A 20,601-nucleotide genomic window follows, 5' to 3' on the forward strand; every position below is an offset into this window, starting at 1 on the left:
TATGCCCAACCAGTGCGAAGGATTTGATTGTTCATGTTCAGAAGGCTGCAGGTTTGTCTGTTGCAGGCTGAACAAGACTGCAGAACAACCAGCCACCAGCAGCTCAAGGTTTACTTTACAAAAATGTTTTCAATCGTAGAGAAATATTCTAAACTGAATTTTCTTCCAACCGTTGAGAAATGTTCAAAAACAATGAATCAGTGTCTGCTATCCTTTTTATACTGTTGCTATGCCCATTCCGTTCTAGCATGGCACATATGCAGTTATAATGATCACAGTGGCAGATTTACCACTCAAAATTCTTTTTAACAATAAGCCCTTGATTTCAGACAGAAGTAGACAAAAGCAAGCTTTTCATTTCTACATTCTACATGCTTGATATTGTGCTACAAGGCACAATAAGGAAAAATGTAAAATCAGACTCTTAGACTACTTTCCTCTAACATAATCCTGTTTGACTGCTTAGTTTACATACTTGGACAGTTGGACAAGTAAGACCGAGATTAGATTTGTGCTTAATTGCTCAGTTTTTTTAAACAGTATGTTTCACTTTTAACATTACAAAATAAGTTTAAATAGGCTTTTAGGATGAGGACAAATGTGTTTGGCGAATTTAACGTTAGCATTGCTGGCGCATAAACTTCCCCAAATCCAATAAAAAGCAGGAGAGAGCCGCTAACATCACGATAAAATATAACACCCAGGTCCAGCTTTTACACAGTGGTAAAATACTACACAGTGGATGCGCTAGTCGTGAACAGGGCTTTTTCCTTACGTAACCTGTTACCCCACAAAATAATGTAAAATGAAATGCTATTTGGTCTTGGAGGCTAGCTTACTACTGTAGGTAGTAAATTAGTTAGCCGGACATGCTAACGAGTGCAGCTAACATTAGAGCAGATAAACACACACTGTTTAATCCATTCCTCACACTTTTGCTCTGGGGTTTTTGGTTTTGGGGAGGCTAAAAAAAAAGATATGCCACTCTCCAATCTCTCCATTCTCTGTACAGAGAATCGCTCTTAACTACAGCACCACGCAAATCCAAAGCTCAGGCCTGTCGTGTCTACCTAAGCTACGACTGGACTACTGTTCGGGGTGCATACGGACAACAGCCACTAACTGAAACAAACAACCTACTCGGGACTTAATTCCATCAACAGATAATTAAGTACTTAGATAATTGCATGAAATTCTATTTTGTTTTGAAATAATGACCCTTTTCCAGCTGCTTCTTCTAACAGCTAAAATTGCTTGAAAAGGAAGGAAAAAGTTAATAGAAGTTCAAAATTCATCATTCTGTTTCATCATCCGCAGGTCTCAAGAAGGAGTTGTTTTTAGGGGGACTACAGGCTAAGAAGGATGACAGCTGAGATACCTTGTTTATAAGGACCTGAGTTTACCCATTTTTGAGGAAGGAGGGGTCCCTGATGCACCTCTGAGGGAGAGTGAGATTACAGGCAGCGCGTTTCCACCTCAAACGGTGCCTCTCCCTGTGTTGAGATGATAAACTCTCATTGAGTTTGAGAAGACCATTTCCCAGTGGCTGTCTTTCAGTTCATATGAACTTTTCAAACGGCTATGGATCTGACGGAGGATCGTCACCAAGCTCGCAGGCTTTTAACACGTCTCTCCTGCGTATTTTTCCCACCCCAGGACCACTGTCTTCAGAGGCTCGGGGAGAATAAAGGCTCAGATCGACAGAAACCAGCACCCCACTCCCCCCACCATGCTTGTCCTGTCACACATGCTCACACTCACACACAAACACACACTTGCAAATTTATGATGCATGTAAGCATTTTGATGTGTGTGCTCCATGAAAATACACACACAGACAACTCCCAACAAGCATCCCCTGTAGAGTCACACATCAGACCAGCCTCCTTAAAAAAACATAATGGAGTTTTCAAAACAGAATAATACATTAAGTACCTTAAAGCAGAGGGTGACATTAAACTACAAAAACATTAAGCAAGCCCAATGAAATATACATTAGAGTAATTGGATCAGAGAAGATTGTGGCTAACAATTGGAGAAGGCAGAAAGACGAACACATTCAGTAACTTCAAATAACTTCAGTACGGCATCCCATTGGCTCAGTGGTCCAAGATGCTTACAGTGAAACCATGATGTCCTGGTTTTGAATCTGGCTGGGGATCTTTATCGCATCACTGTTACTGGTCACTTACCACTTTTGTTTGTCCATAAAATTTCTAAAAAAGAATCTCCACTTGAGTTATCATGGCTGCTCCGGGTATTTTCTGGCAATATAACGTATTTGCAGTCACTACTTTAAAGTGTAAGTATTGTGCTTTTGCAGCACAAGATCGGCCCAGACCTTCATCCTCAGACCTGGGTGGGATGTCAGAGGACCACAGGACTGGAACATCAGCCTGTCGGCGAGCTGTAAAAATTGACAATCAAAGCCACGCACAGGAGGCGTTTTGGTTGCAGATAAAAATAGAGTCACCATTTGACGGGAATGAGTGATTGATGCTCAAAGATGTTGCCATGACAGACTGGCAGGCGGGAGAAAAACACTGAGGCAGAATGATTGGTTTCTCCTCTTTGATGTTTCTGTCTGACTTACTTGTGATGGCTGGTTACATCTTCAAAACCGTTCTGCATTGACAGTTGTAATGACCCCAAACATTTCATCTGTCATATCTGAAAAGCGCTCTGACAACTTGTAGTGAAAAGAATATACTTCTATGACCAAACTTCACGCCATATTCTCATATCTATCCATAAGGAAAGAAGTTATTAATTTACATTTGTCACAGGCTTTCAGTTTGATGTAATTACCCAAAATAAATTTAAAATCCAAGTTTTCAAAGAGTGAAAATGTCAAAGCTACAAAACCCAGACAAACAATGTTACAGATATGTGGAAGCCGAAGACATTTTCGTGTTTATTAACTGAGCGTTAAAATAAATCAAGGCAAGGTTTATTTTTAATAAACTTTATGCAAGTGCAAGTAAAGAAAGAAGATAAAAGACGGAGTAGATATACGACTGCCACTGGCATGTAAAAGTGAAAAGTCAGAAAAACTCAGATTTACAACTTATTTCAGAGCAGCTCAAACTGAATTCTTCCAGCACCTTAAAAAATGTAAAATGACTGTTGTGCTCTGGTTCAGTGGCGTGCAAACAGCACATTTTATCTCCAGTGCCGGTTCAGCCGAACCATGTGCAAGACAGATAAAGCCTGCCTGCCTTTTTATGCCTGTTTGTATTTTTGTTGTGTAAATGTGGAAAGACCAAACATCCCAGTTCCATCCAGTCTGCAGAGTGGGAAGCTGTTTCCCATGGTTCTGCTGGGATGCCGCTTTCATGTGGAAACAGTCTCTGGGTCCCTTTGGCCCCTCTGTTGTGACAGAGGATAATGAAATTCACAACATCTGCCATTTGTTAGCCCTTTTTGGTGTAACTGATCTCCTTTTAATCCGTGGACTTCCAACGCGTGTACAGCTCTGCAGCTGGAATGAAGCAGATGGATCCCACGGCTTCTCTGGGGCTGCAGTGAGCCGGCCGGGGGCTTGCATGTATCCTGCCCTTCCCCTCCTCGGGACTGAGACATAGAGCGCTGTGGCACGCTGCCTTTGACCACTACATTCATTACCACTGCTTGCTTGTAATGAAGGCACTCTGCAAATTTACTAAATCACTCTATTGGCAAGGTTTGCTAAATGCTTATAATGTGAGTGTAAAAGTATACTTGACCTTATGGGATTTGCTCCTCCATGGAAACTAAAGTCACTCAATTTAAAGTTGGATTTAAAAATGTCTTACTTTGGCGCCATCAGGCGGTAGTATCAAACACACCACTACACCTACTCCAATCCAGGGAAAATGACTCACAATATTTTTTCTAGAAACAAAAACTTACAGCAACTCAATATGATTTGCAAGATGCTATAACCATAGAAGAGACTTCTAAGTGGAACTTTAAAGCTGCACTAATCAATATGTCAACAATGGATAAAATGACTATGTGTATTGTGAAAGGGGTCACTTGTGTTAATGAACCCACAGAGAATCACCCAACTCTGCAGTTCCCACTCAGATCTGTTGAGCATTATTAGCATCTTTCAGCTCATTGTTTTGGTTTTCCAGCCTGCAACTTTACTGTTTTGGTTCACTCTCACTGCTCTCATCTGTGTCATTTTCAGACACAGCAGAAACTAGCTGTTTTCAGTGAAAAAGCTCTGATAAACCCACTGGACGCTACCTGCCTAGCACCAAAAGGCAGACAGACTCAGTTAGCGACTAGTTGGCAAGAGAATTATTTAGCAGCTAATGAGATATTTCCCTCAGGAGTTGGTAGAGAGCAAAAAAGAGCTAAAAGGAGAGTAAAGACTGAAAATAAACATGTCTCCAAATGAATGTCAATGTTGCTCCATATTTGCTGGATGTGTAAATAAGCTGTTTACTAACAAGTTTGTCATATCAACTGTAAAGGTGATATGACAAACTTGGATGGTATATAATATTCATAATACATAATAAATCAGTCAAAAAGTCACTGATTTTGTGGATCCACAAAAAAGCGTCCTCTTTGTGTGGTGTATTTGGGAGAGCCAGGATGAAAGTAATGGGGGAACTATTGCAACACAGACCTTTCCTCTTGTAAGACGGAAGTCAGGAGCAAACCGTGAAGTCCACAGTCCATCATTGAGTCTGAAGACGAAAATCAGCTCGTTCTGATCAGTTTTGCCTGAGTTACAGTAGAAAAACTGATTTTTCACCTGGAAAGTAAAGAATACAAAACAGAAGTGTTTTTTTTGTTTTTAAGGTAATGTTAATTTATTGAAGATTGTAAATGTATATGATCTGTTAGACCTATCCGTAGGCTGATTATCAGTGAAGGTTTAATTTATCAATATTATAGTTTTGTCTAGCTATTATTAATGTATTTCTTGGCTCATTATATTTGCAGGAAATGTCCCAGGGTTAGGGTAAGGAAGACCAACAGAGGTCTCATCAGTCCAGATTTGTTTGCTAGAGCATGTCAGGCTGTTTTATCTGAGGGACAGTCTCTAAGAGGTGGTTATGCACTAAGGTGAGTTTGACGCATTGAACTTATTTCATACAACTGCGGCATTAACATGATAAATTGATTTGAGAGTAAAATGATAATTTGCTTGGAGGACTGAATGAAGCATTAATTAGCATTATATGCCAGAAATATTAAGTACTTACTTGTTCTGTGGTCGATTTATCAAACCGTTACTTTCGTCCCACGCCTGTGTTTCTTTCATCCCGGTAACGGTTGGTATTGGTAGAGGACATGTGTATGTTGTTCACAATAAAATATGGTTACTCTAAATAGATGCATCTCTGTGCAAAGAGAGAAATACAGAAAAGTTATACTTTCATCCCTGCTCTCCCCTACTAAATACAACACACAAAGAGAAAGCTTTTTTGTGGATCCAAAGACTTTAGTTGAAGAATAGTAAAGAAGAGAAAAACACTTCTACACTCCTACATTGGGTTGCCGGGCACTATTTCTCTGACCCTTGAATTCCATAGATAAAAATTTGTTGGCCTTGTAATTGAAGCTTTCTGTATAAGTATGAGTATCAATCGTAACAGTAAAGGGTGTTCATTGGGGCTGGTATTTCTTGACACAGATCAGGAGGTAATTTGCTGGGGATGGGCTTGCTTAGATAGGAGACTCAAACATCAACAGAGTGTCAGAATCACCTCTTCATCTGTAGGCAGGAACAGCTGAAATGGTGGATTCAGTCAATCTTCATTCCTTTCAAACCTTCTGCCCCCATCCTTTACCCTCTTCATAAAACCTGGAATGTGCTTCAAAGAATGCACACTATCTTTCCTCCATGAATAAAACATCTGTCATTCATCAGCCGGTACAATATGTGCCGATTTAACAGAGCGTAACAGCTCTGCAATGCAGGGAAGCTCCTGAGTGTACAGTGTCCTGCGGAGCCCAACCATAACCGACTGTCATCTGTCTCCGTTCGGAGCTATTTCTGGTTTATTTAAACAAGATTCAATTAAAGTCCAACTGAAATTAAATAGCATGTTTTTGTGTGCTACAGCATATATATCTTCTCTGTAAATCACTTGTCCTGTGTTTTCCTCAGAAATCAGAAACCAAAACGGAGAAATTAATTTTTTTAGTTTTTGGTTTCATGATGGCGCCCCCTAGTTTTGCATTAATACGATGAAATACCGTTAAGTATCCGTCTACGCAGATGGAGACCTTATTTCGATACAGCCAATCAAATCTTGTATAAAGCAGTAACGTCAGTGTTCTATCACAGGCAGAGCAGACGTCACGCTGAGCCAGATAGCAGCCTGCTACACAACACAAGAGCCACAGACTCTGAACAACAACCCACATTATTACACAGCTTTGTTGAATACTCTATTCTGATTGGTCAATTATGGCATTCTACGGTTATTTCTGTGGAGCAGACCGCTGCTATGAATAACAGACCGCTGCTATGGATGCAGTTCTGATCATAGACTCTGGAGTCCAATCATATAAATCTGCAGAAAGAAGTCCTGTGGAAAAAAAAAAGTAAAATAATTTTTAAATCAATTAAATTAATATTTGGTGTCAAATTATTGATTTCATAGTAAGTATCTGTGTAATAAGCGGATGATTTTAGTCCTGCATCACCCTGTCTGAGTTAATTTCGCAATAAGATTATTACATTATCCTTTACTTTGCTTTCCTGCTAAAGTCTCCTTCTCATCTAACTTACAAACATGAACACACGTCTTGTCTTGCACCTTAGCATGTTGAACGAGCGGCCAAACAAACAAACGTTCACCGGGGAAAAGTGCACTGCTAACGTTGGTTTGCAGGCTAAATAGCTAATTAGCTGCTCAGCTACAGCACATTAAACAGCATGTAACCTGCAAATGTCACTTGGGTCCGGTTAGACAACCCGCTGCCTTCTGCCCATGACATGTAGGCTACAAGTTTGTTTACTTTGTCTCTTGGTGTGTAGCCTACCTGCTGCTGTCAATCAAACGCAGACACGCCCCTCCAGCTGGCTGAGATGAAAAGGAGCATTTCTGATATTTCCCCAAAGACTTGTTTCTTCTTTTTAATAAAAAAACCTATTAACAACACATTTAAAAAAACACATTGACATGATTTTTGACTGCAAAAAGGGATGACTAAATGTGATTTCAGTTGGACTTTAATTCATTTTTCAAATGTTTGAGAAAATAACCATGATGATGTCATCAGGGTTATTAGGTTTGGAGACTTCAAGTGTATAAAGGAAAGCCTGCATTACAAACTGGACATTGAGTTTGAAAGACATAGGCATTTACCAAGCAGGTCTAATGAAAGATGCTATTTAGTTGCATTATGGGAAATGTAGGCTCCAGTGTTTTTGAAGGCTGACATCTTCTAAAGGCCAAAAATCAGTATATATCTCAGCCTCAGCTGCTTCGATTTTTACCATTCTTCTTTAACTCTGTCACTTGCAAGAATCCCAACTTTGTCAAAATGCAATATTAAATAGCTAGAGCGCTTTAATTGGCCATGGACGTTCCCTTTTCGGCTGTGTTTATGTTTGTGTGTGTGCATGCATACATCTAATTGTTTGTTTTGTCTTATTCATACATTTAGTGAGAATCTGAATTTACTTGGCCCAGAGTGCAGAATTAGCAACACATCTGGCCCAGTGGAGCTGAGAGGAGCTCACTTTCTTGCTCAAGAGCACTGTGGCTGAGCAAATGATTTAACCTGCTTGCTCCAATTGAAAGATGGCCTCGCTGACTGCTATGGCTCTCTGATGTTGCTTGTGCTTGCAGAAATATGTATAATTCAGTGTCAAATCCTCTCTCTAAATGGTCCATAATGCAGTTAAAATCTGGAATCACAAGGGTTCTCTACTCATCACAGGATAAAAGTTTTGCAGGGCTTGGTCCATGGTTGAAGTTTAATACCAGGCTTACTTCGCCCCCTACCGACGATAAGGGTGGCCAAATCACCACGCGTTATCACCGCCACACCGGCAGGTGGCGCTGGGGATCCTGCATTGCTCTGCGCAGTTTCCCATGTAGTCCTTCCGCCACCACAGAGATCAGAGAGAGCAACCGTTGCCAGACCACAATACAAACAATGGGCAAGAAGCACAAAAAACACAAGTCCGACAAACACGGATATGAAGGTATTTCATGTGCAGATAGTTCAAGCACGTATCCAATTGAACTATTTACAGATTTGTGTTTAAATGCATAGGCTAGAATCCCCGGTTTTGCGCTTGTTAGCCGTGTTAGCACGACCATAGTCCTAACCTAGCTGATTAGCTAGCGCACTGCTAGGCTAGCTACCGGGCTGGGTTAGCTGTTTATTTGCCGCATATTTCTGTCAGAATGCCACAATTTGGTGTTAATACAGGTTCGGCGATTTAAGATTACAATACAACGTTAGCTGTAGTTTCACTACAACGCCTGCTAGGTAAGGTAGCTGTTAACGGTTATTGTTTCTAGCATCTCTCAGATGTCACGGGTCTCGATAATACTTTTTGTTGACTTGATATCTGCAGAGTACGGAGAGAGACCACTGAAGTTGGTGTTGAAAGTGTCTGGAAACGAAGTGACGACGGGAAGCTCGAGTCTGGACACTTTTTACGACGAACAGCCGGCGGACTATGACAAACCCAAGGACAAGAAGAAGAAAAAGAAGAAGGATAAAGAGAGAAGCTTTGGATCCCCAGAGGATGATAGAGGAAAGAAAAAGGTAACATCACTAAAGATCCTATCCCCTTCTTCTAGATGGGATAGTAATAGTAGATGTTTAATCTCTGCATGTTAGATTCAGTGATTGTTTTCTAATGTCAGATGACAAAGAAGAAGAAAGGACATGATGCAGATGTAGATGATGACCGAGAACAGAGCAGAACTCCTATACGTTCAGAGCTGGATAAATTGGAAGGTAGTCTCAAATTTCCTCTTGTTAGCAGGTTATATCCACTCTTTCTCTGAAGCCTTTCCTTAATGCTTTGTTATTCTTCCCCGCAGAAAAGGAACAGACTCCTCTGCAGGAAGCTTTGAACCAGCTCATCAGGCAGCTCCAAAGGTGCAGCATTGATCATTTATTGATATGAGATAATTGTGTATCTGTTTGTTAATTTATCAGCTGTTGCACATTCAGCAGCAAGTCTCCTCACAGTGCTGATTATATTACTGACCCTTAGCCCCCCCTTCCTCTACAGTAAAGTTACTGTATGCATGGTTCTGTGAATAAAATACTGTATTTGTGTGTTTTCGCTGTAGGAAAGATCCCAGTGCATTCTTCTCGTTTCCGGTGACAGACTTCATTGCTCCAGCCTACTCTTCGATTATCAAACGGCCAATGGACTTCAGTACAATGAAGGACAAAGTAAAGAAAGAGTACTACCAGTCGCTGGATGAACTCAAGGTATCTGTATTACACGTGTGTATTATTGCATGCTAAGTATACACACACTGCGGGATAATATCAGCTCTCGCTAATTAACGTTAATTCCATGAGTAACTTGGTGACAGGCCAGAATTAAACTTGGCTGTTGTGGGTTTGTGTGCTCTCTGCAGGCCTGGGTCTGTACTCAGCCAAAGATTGTTTATGAGGTAAAAGAAGCATCACTCTGTAATGCAACTGTACAACCGCAAGTGTTTCTGTAATCTCCAACAGAGTGAGACGTCTTCTCTCTAGCTGATCACATCACGCCAATTTCAGGAGTCGCCTTCTCCCAGTTAAACTTTTATTTGTATCATATCAATAATTTAAGCTGATCAGCTTTATAGTTTTGAATCAGTCGCCCTCAGTATTTGGATCAAGTAACTTGTGAAAAATAAGGTTTGTCAGATTTAATAGTCTACAGCTGTTATTTCAATGTATCAGATATATATTTAATCAACATTGAGAAGTATTGGATCAGACTCGGTATCAGCAGATACCCAGTGTTAAAGGACTTGGATTTGGGCTAAAAAAAACTTGATCTGAACATCCCTAAACATAACTGCAACTTGGAAGATGCTGATCGTGTTGGATTAATGTCAAAATGAGAGCACTTGCACAGAGAATAAAGCAAAAATGCCAAATTCCAAAAAATGCCAAATTCCATAACCATAGCATGGACCAAGTCATAAGGTTTGTCATGAAGACCAGGATTATACACTCCTTAATGCATTTTGATTCACATGTGTTTTTGTCATGTCGTCAAGCGTTTGAAGTGTTATGTGTTGCTGATGCAGGTGGATTTCAGGATCATGTGTGAAAACGCCATGATTTACAACAAACCTGAGACGATATACCATAAAGCAGCTCGAAAACTGTTACACTCTGGAATGAAGATCTTGAGCCAGGTATGAAACTGAAGATTCAGAAAAATACTTCTTAAAGGAATCATACCGACTGCACCGGATTGTCCTGTTGTTCAGTTTATTGGCATGAGAACATGGACCATGGCTTCATCCGTTTGTCCCCTGTAGGGTGTTCACACCAGTGTTCACTAAGGGATTGTAGACAACTAGTGTTATTAAAAAAATAGCCTTTTAGTATGAAAAAACTTCTTCTTGGGGCATGTATTATTTTTGCTGTATCTTTGTAATTTAAATCTGTTAATATAGAAAATGTAGCCAGGTTTATTTGAAACTATGTGTCAGTATACAGTGATAATGAGATATGCAGTCAACACACAACCGTTGTCTGTGAAAACCAAACAAGTGACAGAAAAGTCTCGAGGTTAGGGAGACCCTTCAACAGAAACTTCTTTAAACCCAGATGGTATTTACTGCACATGTGTAAATCTTCCCACTCTCTGACACAAAGCTTTATGTGCCACAATATGTCATTATTTAACTTTCTATACTAATTTAACAAAGTGCAGCAGTGTTGTGTTTGCTATAAACGCCACATGGAGCACTGGAACCAAGTTAAATGACTTTGCTTTTGCTATAATACAACAGATGGGGGCAGCACATAGCCTCAAATTGTTCTCAGAAGGATGGCATACAGCATCAGTAGTACCAACAGGTTTATCAGGCAGTTCTTGTTCTCTCTAAGTGAAAACAATAAATACACTTTTAATTGTCTTCCAACAGGAAAGGCTGGAGAGCCTGAAGCAGAGCATAGAGTTCATGTCCGGCCTCGACCCTTCTGCCAAACAGCCAGGGAAGTCTGAGGAACAAGGGGGCACCAGCCTGGACCAGAAGAGAGAGGGACCCACAGACACCAGCGAGAGCTCCCAGACACCCAGCACACCCAGGTCCTTAAACCTGTCGACTTTACATTCATGTTTCCTTAAGCCAGAGTCAAATGCCACTTCAGCATAGCTGCTCTTAAGCTAGGAGTGCCCAGGTTTCAATGTGAGGGAGTGAAATAATAATCATGACTATGGATTCATTACTTAAATCCCTTGAAGCTTAATATTGTACATTATTCTAAAGTCAGTTTAAGAATCTCAGATATCCCATGTCAATCAAGCAATGGCCAAAAGCTGTCCCTGGTCTTAAATAAACTTTCTTTTTTTTTTTCTTTCTTTTTTTTTTTATGTGGTTCATCCAACTACAGTTTCCAGCTTGGCTGCCACAATCACATATTTGTAAAACTGAAATAAATGCTGAACTTGTCAGTCACATGTCAGCACAGGTAAGGTTGAGATGACTAATCAGCCAGAAGTAAAAATGCAGCACTTTGGTGGAAACAGTTCCCCATTCCGTTTTTTTTTTTTTTTTTTTGAGTTTGTTTTCCTCTGACACTAAAGTGAATCACTTTTCCATTGTGAAGCTCAAGGCTAAGATTGTGAGGAATTCCTGGCAGCATGCTAGGTCTTGTTTTCTCTCATGGCTGTGCATCTTTTAAATCAGTGTTGTTGCCCAATGATGTAACAGAACCTGACGATTAAAATCACGCGTTGGTTATGACTCAGCATCAGAGGAACAGACGAGAAACCTTTACAGTGCTGTTTTTCATTCAACTACTTTTTACCTTCTGTATAAAAACAGAAGATACTGTGACAGGGCTTTCCACAAGGATATGGAGTAACTAGCTAGAGGGGTCCAGGGGCATGCCCCCCACCCCGGAGAACATTTTTGGCCATAAAAGCCCAAATTTGGTGGCCTCTGGCACATTCTATTGTTACTATTCCATCATATACACTGATGTTAATTATTGCATATTTTCTTTAAGAAGCCTTTCACCCTCTGTTGATGTCCGCTACACTCTAGCTTCCTTTTGGGTGGCATCTTTCCTCTCCCTTTTCTTCTCTATTGATATACTCCACACCTACCTAGTAAGCAGGTATGATTTAAGTGAAACATTCACTTTGTTACACACAAAACAGGAGAAAATGACTCTGACAGGATAAAATGTATGATGTGGAAAAATATATATACTTGATCATATATATTACTGCAGGAAGTTCCATTACATCATATTTTGTTTTTAAAACATGATTTGGGGTATCTAATTCTATTTTATTAGAAAATGAATATAATAAAATAGCCGGCTGGACTTAAATGAGTAGTCAGCCTGCTCTTATGGAAAGCTCTGCTGTGAATAAAATCTTGATGGCGTTTATTGACGTCAGGAAAACGCTTACAGGAATGAAAGTAGAACGTAGGCGTTTAATGGACAGAAGCGCTCACACAGGTGTTCTCCCTGCAGTATGTTGCTGCAGTGTGCATGCTTTTTGTTATTGCCACAAAGAAAAAAACTTTTTCATTCAAGGTGTCTCATCTGCCGTCTTTCAATTTGCGTTTCGTTTGCAGACAGGACAAGGACTCCAAGGATGAAGCGGCAAAGGCAGAGAAAGAGCTTGAGGAAATCCGCAAGGTCATCGAGGAATCTGGAGGAAAGCTGTCCAACAGAGTGCTGCAGTGTGATGTGAGAAAGCAGGGTTAAACTCAGGACTTCTTTTTTCATATTGACACATCCTATTAAAAACATCATGACTCCTGCTCTTACAAAATGATGAATAGGGGATTTGGTGTTTTAGACATTTTGAAGGGTTAACTTCAGGTCATGAGAGTTTTTGCCTGTCAATGTGAGGCTTCGGGGTGGCCGATGTTGGTCCATTAGTGATGGTGTAGAAGTTTGTCTAATGTTCTCCAGGTCCATCCCAAATGTTTATCCACAACACAGTCATTTCTTATACTGAAAAAAGGTGGGGTTTTTTTTTTATGGGGGTTTCCTGCCATTGAGCCCTGTAACTTATTTGTTGTATAGTTGGAGTTTGCAAGGCGGAAGTCTGATGGCTCCACCACTCTGGCGATCCTCAACCCAGCAGATCCATCAGTGGGAGGTATGTCCATCTGGAACCTTAATAGAGCTCAACCGATTAGTCCATTAATCCGTTAGTTGATCAACAGAAAATTAATGGGCAACTATTAAGCTAATTAAATCAATTCTTAATAAAAAGTCTCAAGCAGAAATGTCAGAAATTTGCTGATTCCAGCTTTGGAAATATGAATGTGAATGTTTGTTGGTTTTCTCAGACTTCTATGATTGTAAACTGAATGTCTTTAGATTTTGGAGTGCTGCTTTGACAAAAAAAAAATTGTAAACGTCACCTTGGATTCTGGGAAATTGTGACGGACACTATTTGTCAGATGGTTAATCAAGAAAATAATTGGCAGACTAATCGATAATGAAAATAAAAGTTAGTTGCAGCCCCAGATCTTGGATTAATTAAGAAAATGAGGTGGAGAGAGAACTTCTGACAGTTGATAAAATGTTTCCCGCTGCAGATGTTGGTTACTGTCCTGTGAAACTGGGCATGATGTCCAATCGGCTGCAGAGCGGTGTGAACACCCTGCAGGGCTTCAGGGAGGACAAGAGGAACCGGATTACTCCAGGTACTGCACTGCCTCCCAACTTCATGTTTCTAACGCTAATATCAGAGACCTGATATCAAGGCCTCGCCTCCCTGCTGGTTGAGCGTGACGTGACAGATAATGAGCTGATAATGACACTTTCCACAGTGTCCTACCTCAACTACGGGCCGTTCACCTCCTACGCACCCACCTACGACTCCAGCTTCGCCAACATCAGCAAGGACGATTCTGACCTCATCTACTGTTCCTATGGCGAGGAGTCCAGTCTGCAGGGCTCAGACAGGTATGTGCAGCATGGCCACAAACGCACTCAAAGCTCTGTGGCATTTACACAAAACGTCACCTAAAGCATTCCTGGCTGATTACTTTCCAGATGTTTCTCTTTTTGGGGGCCTCAACCTGACTTCAACCCATCGGTTCTTTTGGTTTCATCTTCTGTCTGTCGTGTATAATATGTCACGGTACTCTGGGCTGCTGTGCTGCAGGACACTCATCACACCCACCCCTCCAAGAGTTTACTGATTACTTTTGAGGCTTTGGTCTGTGCTGGAGTGGTAACCTCTTGAGTTTCTGTATCCAGACTAAACATTAAAGGTGACTGGATGTTTTGTGTTTAGAACAAACCGAGGATTCAGAGCCAATTTAATCTTATAAACATTGGTCATTCAGTAACAGACAGGGCTGCAGCTATCGATTATTTTAGTAATCGAGTATTCTACCGATTATTCCATCGATTAATCGAGTAATCGGATAAGAAATACTTTTGCTTTATTAAAGAGCAATTCTGCTGAGATGCTGAAGCATAGACGTCGTGCTATTGTGGTAGGCTAGTTCAGTTTTACAATAGACACACTGTACAGAGTTTTCGTGGACACTTTCTGTCTCTTCTCTGCGACCCTCGCTATTTTCTCTCTTCCTCCTCCTTTTTGTAATCCGCGCTGTCAAATCACACCAAAGACGCTCTGAACCGTCTCTGATCACACACAGCGTACGCGCGTTGTGCGACAGTAATGCAAAACAAAGTGCACTGCATATAGTTATATGGATTAAACAAAGCTTCATGCAAATAGTTTGATGATTTTTAGTAATCAAGTTACTCGAGGAATCGTTTCAGCCCTAGTAACAGAGTTGGAAGAAATGCTTTGTTACTGTACTTAAGTGTGTTGTTTGATTTGTACTAAACACAAGTATTTATCTTTCTGAATGCTGTCATCTCTACTTCACTACATTTTAAAAATAGAATAAATAAAAGCTTTTTGTGTGAGCTTGTCGTCTTGATGTGCCTCGTGAGACATGCCGCTGCGTTTGTTTTCAGCTCCGGTCCGCTCGTCATAGTATGTGTTGAATCGTTGTGGCAGAAAGCAGTTGTGTATTTAGTTTGACTTTATTCAGTTGCTGCTCGGTGACCGTCTGTGTCGTCTCCTCAGTTCAATCGTGTGTGTGTGTGTGTGTGTTTGGCAGCTTGTCAGAGTTCCTGGCCAAATCAGACGAGTATGTGTATAAACTGGCAGACAATCTTCTGGATGCAATGACGAACGGAGAGCATTCAAAAACCCTGAAGGAGACAGAGCCAGTAAGTGACACCTTAACTGATCCAAGTTGACTTTCGTTGCTACTGAGTTAAACAGCGCATCAATTGACTGAATGATTTTTTTTTTTCTTCTAGCAGGTGGAGGAGGCAACAAATACCCAAGAGGACAAGGATGACATGGAGGTGAGAGTTGGCACAAATCTGGAGCTGAATCCCAGATAATAACCTGTCCTCAGTGATAAACAGCTTCTGTACCTCGTGTGTCCCACCACACGGTTCAAATGGAAATAGACATTAAGTTCATAATGAGGAATGTCAGCATGTGCTACGTAACTCAAAACTGGAGCCATTCACCCTCATCAGCGTTGGATGTGATGTTCGGGAGAGGAGCTCCTGCTGTGCCGTTGTTCGGCGTGCAGCACGTGTTCTTGCATTACACCTCGTGTGCGGATACTTTCATTTCATTTTGTCATTATAGATGGCCTCTGCAGATGGTTGCTGCATCAACCAGCTGTGTCAACATAGCAGGGGCCTGCCTTTAGCTGCGATCCATCCGCGCATGGAAAGAACATTTCCCTTCAAAACACAGCGGTGCTACTCGCTCAGTGCTCGCTGAGAATTTGGAGAGGCCCGTGTTTTCTTTCAGTGCCCGCTGGCTGCGTGGCTGAATCGCTCCTCAGAGCAGCGGAGGAAACCAAAGTACGGGCCCCTCCATCAGGCACACAGCAACCCTCTGTCCTGGCTGTTTGCTGTTTTTGGCCTCTCTCCAGTTTACTCTCATCCCCTGCCCGGGTGCTGCAGCTTTTCATTAGGTTTGATTTTATTGGAGCGCAGAAGCAGCGTGACTAAAGAGGCTTCTAAAGGCCTGGATGTTCCCTGGATGCATCAGCTGTGGAATGCATTTTTCTAATCTGACTAAACATGTTGTTTCCTCCCCCCCTCGTCTCTTATAGGTAGCTGAGCCCGAAGCATCCAACTGCAACAGGCTCGACTTCTTGCACTCTGCTGCAGGCCTGCAGATGGCTGAGGAGCTCTCTGGGGGTAAAACTTCTGACTGACTTAGTTTGTGTTACATATAGGGCTGCAGCCAACATTTTCATTAGAGATTATTTCTTTTTTTTATGATCAGGGTATCTGCAAATCTTGAAAGTCTAAAAAAAAGCACTGAATTCAGCCCCCTTAAAAAAAAAAAAGGCCTTAGAAGGTATTAAAATGTTTGTTTACAAAAGGTCTTGAATATTTTTTCTTGCCTGCCGTAAACCGTAACATTGTATGTACATGTATGTAGTTGCAGTTGTCGGGGGAGTTATACACTTATAAACTACCAGTGAAACTGGTGTGACAGTGGATAGTGTATGCAGTGACCATTTACTCTGTTATGTGTTAGAAAATAGTTATAGTTAGTACAAGTTTCCTGGAGCACAAGGTGATAACAAATTTTTGTCCAACCAGTCCAAAACTCAAAGATATTCAGAGAGAGAAGCTGGAACTAGAGAATGTTTGGCATTTTTGCTTGACAAACGACTTAAACGTTTAATCTATTTTCAAAATTGTTGTCACTTGATTTTCTGTTGATCGATTCATTTGTCGCAGCGCTGGTTAAATTGCATATCCAATTAATCACGTTGTGATTTTGCCTCAATATGAGTACAAACCTGCCACATAGACGGGAGAACCAGATGAAAACACACATGCACACATCAATTGGCTCGTAGCTTTTTCAGTTCAGTTTCAGTATCAGACAGAAAACCAAGGAAGCCATTCAGATGAACAGCAAAACATTTTCAGCTCCGCAATAACAAGTGTATCATTTTGATAAGGAATCCATACAACTGAAATAACGACCCACTCTCATAGAAGATCACACATGATCTGCCCAACCCAGAGGGCAGGACACAGATTTCTGAACCTGGTCAGCCCTGACTGCTTTATGTGCGTCTCAAAGGAATATGTGAACAAAGAAATTCATAATTACACTCTAAATGCTGTTGCCATTGAGGTAATTCAAAAAAACAAAAAAAAAAACAGCCCTCATCTAAAGCAGTTAGATGAGCAATTTAGCCATTCAGCATCCCATTATGTGTCCTCTTAGATCTTTCTAACAGCCCATCAAAGTTTTTTCTCTGATTAATGTAACAGTAAGACTGAGGGGTCCACATCAGGGTTGCGAAAGAAAGGATGTGTTCAATACGTGTAACCAAGGACAGGAGGGGTTACCACAAGGTAACTGGAGGACCCCAAAAGGAAGTATTAACTGCATGCGTGTTGTCTTTCTTTCTGTCTGTCGCAGAGGCCCTGCACTTCCAGCAGAAACTGGACGAGACTACAAAGCTCCTGCGCGACTTGCAGGAAGCACAGAAGGAGCGTCTGAGCGCCAAGCAGCCACCTAACATGATTTGTTTGCTGGCCCCGACTGCCAAGGAGCTGGAGCTGGGTAAGAGCCTCTCAGTGCATGGCCCCCTTTGTTCCTCTACTCAAGCCAACAGCTGTAGACCTCTAACAACACACCATTTACCTCTTTAACAGCCATCCTACACAGATGCAGTTTGTCTTTTAGCTTCAGACAAGAATTCACCAACAACTGTTATGTCTTTTCCTTGGATTTTACGTCGGCTAAGCTATGCTGACCGGCTGCTAGCGGTAGCTTCATATTTACCGTACAAACATGAGAGTGGTATCAATCTTCTCATTTATTCAAAGCGAATAAGTGTATTTCACAAAAATATCAAACTACTCCTTTAACAAAGCACAGAACTTCCTGTGTAAAATGTTCTGGTGAAAGGTTGAATTGGTAGCAAAAATCAGCAGATGGGAGACTTCAGCCATGTCTGACTCTTATCACCTATGACTGTCTCGTCTTAAAATGCAAATAACACAGTCTTTTATAATTTCTTGTCTCCTTTTGCCTCTTCCTTTGTCTGCAGCTGAGAAGGTGACTGGGAACCTGGCTGAGCTGACTGGTCAAGTGGCCCCATGTGACGTCAGCAGCGTCTACGGCATCAGGAGGGCCATGGGCATCGCTGTACCTCCAGAACCACCTGAGCCCTTCATTGACCTCACTACAGGTAAATACCTTACTGGACATATTGAAAGTTGTGAAATACTATTTTTTACTTGAATATTTTTATCTAAATATAAACAAACATTTCTGGTTGTGTTGAATAACATTTATTAGTCTGTTATTTGGAATGCAGAGTCCAAGCTTAAAAATAGAGTTTCAGCAAGAATTTAGCACATCTAATTATACTTTTCAATGTTTTCAGTGCAGGAGATGGCTGAACCAATGGAGACCTTGTCCAGTTGTCAGGATACGGTTCCAGTCGTCGCTGTATAATGAAATTCCAACCATCCCTACAGTTTAATAACTTAAGTTTTGTACAAAAGGTCCTTTTTGTGACATTTGTATGCATTTAAATCAATAAACCCTTTTTTATATAAAACTTTGCTCCTGTGAAATATTGCATGACAAACTGCAAACATTTATTACATTCTGTAACTGTACAAAAATCAATGTCACATTTAATCACATAAAGGCCAATATGTTGTTATTATTATTATTATTATTATTATGTAATCACAATTACAGACAAGATGATGGTCTCAAAAAGATAAGGCCACAAGACAAATCAAGTTTTCAGTTCAGGTGATCATCTGAGCTGGACACAGAAAAACATTCACAGCAGGCAGGTTGTTCGATCACACAGACTAAGGACACCAAGGAGAGCGTCACAGGTTTCCCTCATCGCAGCATTCATGCAGACAAGCAGGATAAACACTAACAGATGACATACATACAGCACATGGATTTTTCTATTTCCTCCTGAAACGCAGCAAATATCTTGTCATATGTAACATTAAACAGTTGTTATTCTGGCCAAAATACACAGCTGGAACCTAAAAGATGCTCACATATACAATTATTAAACCAGAACCTAAACTTATTGGGCAATCAAAGGGGTTGAGGATACAGTAACTAGGATTTGCAGCTAGGCCAGAAACTTACTACTTTTCGTTATGTGAGTATGTCCCAAAGGAAGGAGCAAGAAAAGAGTTTTTCTATATCTTTATCTTCCGTACAGCCTGTTTTTCATGTTGAAACAGTTCACAAATGTCATGCTCATTACACAGTAACAGCAGTGTGTCCATCCCTGCTCAAACAGTTTAATCAGATGGGTTTCAAATTATGATTCAAACAGAATCCATTGTTTTGTTTTTAAAGGACCAAAGAGGTCTTCAAAAACTACACAAATGTATTTGGCATTAGTACAATACACTGTTTTTCTATCCCAAACAACATCTAAATTAAAGACAAAGAAGTACAAAAATGACTGATCACTGGACGTAAATGTGTTTGTGAATAGAAAAAAGATGGTGATTGTACGTACTGATCTGTCCCAACAAGTCCAGAGTAGAAAGTGTTGGTTCAGTGCGACATCCAGCACTTCCTCCTTAATACGCAGCAACATCACAGGAACACAGCTGTATTACAGTCAGTTCTCTCTCAACACTTGTGGCGCGCAGGAGTCTATAAACTACACGAGACTGTCTCCAGCTCTGTCGGCTGTGGCGGCCTGGCCTCAGCTCAGCCCCATACCTTGCTGCTTGCTCATGTCGGTACACACAAAGAAGGTTTTCAGCTCCCCTTTCCCCTTCACGTTGATGAATCCTCGACACTCGCATGAGTAGCCCAGCTTCTGCAGCACGTCAGACGTTTCCTCTGTTACCTGGATGTAGACACAGAATTCATAACTGCAACTAACACAAGTCCATTTTGAACAGCAATTTTTTTTTAACATGTTCTGTGTCTTGTTGCTAAATAGTAAGATTTAAAACCACATCTGGAGACCCAAATGAAATTACATAGTCCAATATCCATTGTGTGAACTTCCTTTCAGCAAAAGTAACACCTGACTTCTCTTACTGAATACATGTATTAACTTACAACTTCATTATGACAGCATTATAGTGTAGCTAGTATTACATTTTGGGAGCAGTGCCATTAGCAGAGGTGGTAAAGTAATTAAAGTAGTTTCTCAAGTTAAAGCATGAATTGCTTTGAATCCACAGATAAGTATGATGATCAGCAATAAAGTGCAAGAGGAAAAGCAAATGAAATGTTCATCTCATGAGATGTTCTTATGAGTTCTTATGAATGGGAATAGTTTTTTTCTGTCACTGTTAAAAGTGGATAAAGACAAGTCAAATCTGAACCAGAAATTGGATTTTTCTAAATCCAGCCATGATTGTGTTGAGATC

At 40.8% G+C, this 20,601-nt stretch overlaps 2 protein-coding genes across 4 annotated transcripts in view; one reads left to right on the top strand and one right to left on the bottom strand.

Annotated features, from left to right (window-relative positions):
• The first annotated feature begins 8,005 nt into the window (after window positions 1-8,005).
• brd7 (bromodomain containing 7) lies at window positions 8,006-18,785 on the top strand. Its single transcript, XM_044171165.1, has 17 exons — window positions 8,006-8,164; window positions 8,543-8,736; window positions 8,838-8,931; window positions 9,018-9,075; window positions 9,273-9,417; window positions 10,233-10,343; window positions 11,082-11,245; window positions 12,750-12,864; window positions 13,207-13,282; window positions 13,728-13,835; window positions 13,962-14,097; window positions 15,276-15,387; window positions 15,481-15,528; window positions 16,299-16,386; window positions 17,636-17,779; window positions 18,270-18,410; window positions 18,609-18,785. The coding sequence occupies exons 1-17, from the start codon at window positions 8,116-8,118 to the stop codon at window positions 18,677-18,679; spliced, it is 1,854 nt and encodes a 617-aa protein (XP_044027100.1). The 5' UTR covers window positions 8,006-8,115; the 3' UTR covers window positions 18,680-18,785.
• Window positions 18,498-20,601, bottom strand: part of adcy7 (adenylate cyclase 7) — a 55,310-nt gene continuing 53,206 nt past the window's right edge. For all 3 annotated transcript variants that reach the window (XM_044170917.1, XM_044170743.1, XM_044170828.1), the window contains one exon: window positions 18,498-20,069. In XM_044170917.1, coding sequence (XP_044026852.1) covers window positions 19,923-20,069 — 147 coding nt within the window. In that variant the 3' untranslated portion in view covers window positions 18,498-19,922. The remainder of the gene's footprint in view (window positions 20,070-20,601) is intronic.

This window comes from Siniperca chuatsi, linkage group LG1 (genome assembly GCF_020085105.1).
Source record: "Siniperca chuatsi isolate FFG_IHB_CAS linkage group LG1, ASM2008510v1, whole genome shotgun sequence".
NCBI lineage: Eukaryota > Metazoa > Chordata > Actinopteri > Centrarchiformes > Sinipercidae > Siniperca > Siniperca chuatsi.

Bases quoted from the DNA above. Each gene is read 5' to 3' on its own strand.
- brd7 (XM_044171165.1), top strand. From the start codon at position 8,116: ATGGGCAAGAAGCACAAAAAACACAAGTCCGACAAACACGGATATGAA. The intron at 13,836-13,961 runs GTACTGCACTGC...CACTTTCCACAG, and splicing joins GAGGAACCGGATTACTCCAG to TGTCCTACCTCAACTACGGG. The intron at 17,780-18,269 runs GTAAGAGCCTCT...CTTTGTCTGCAG, and splicing joins TGCCAAGGAGCTGGAGCTGG to CTGAGAAGGTGACTGGGAAC.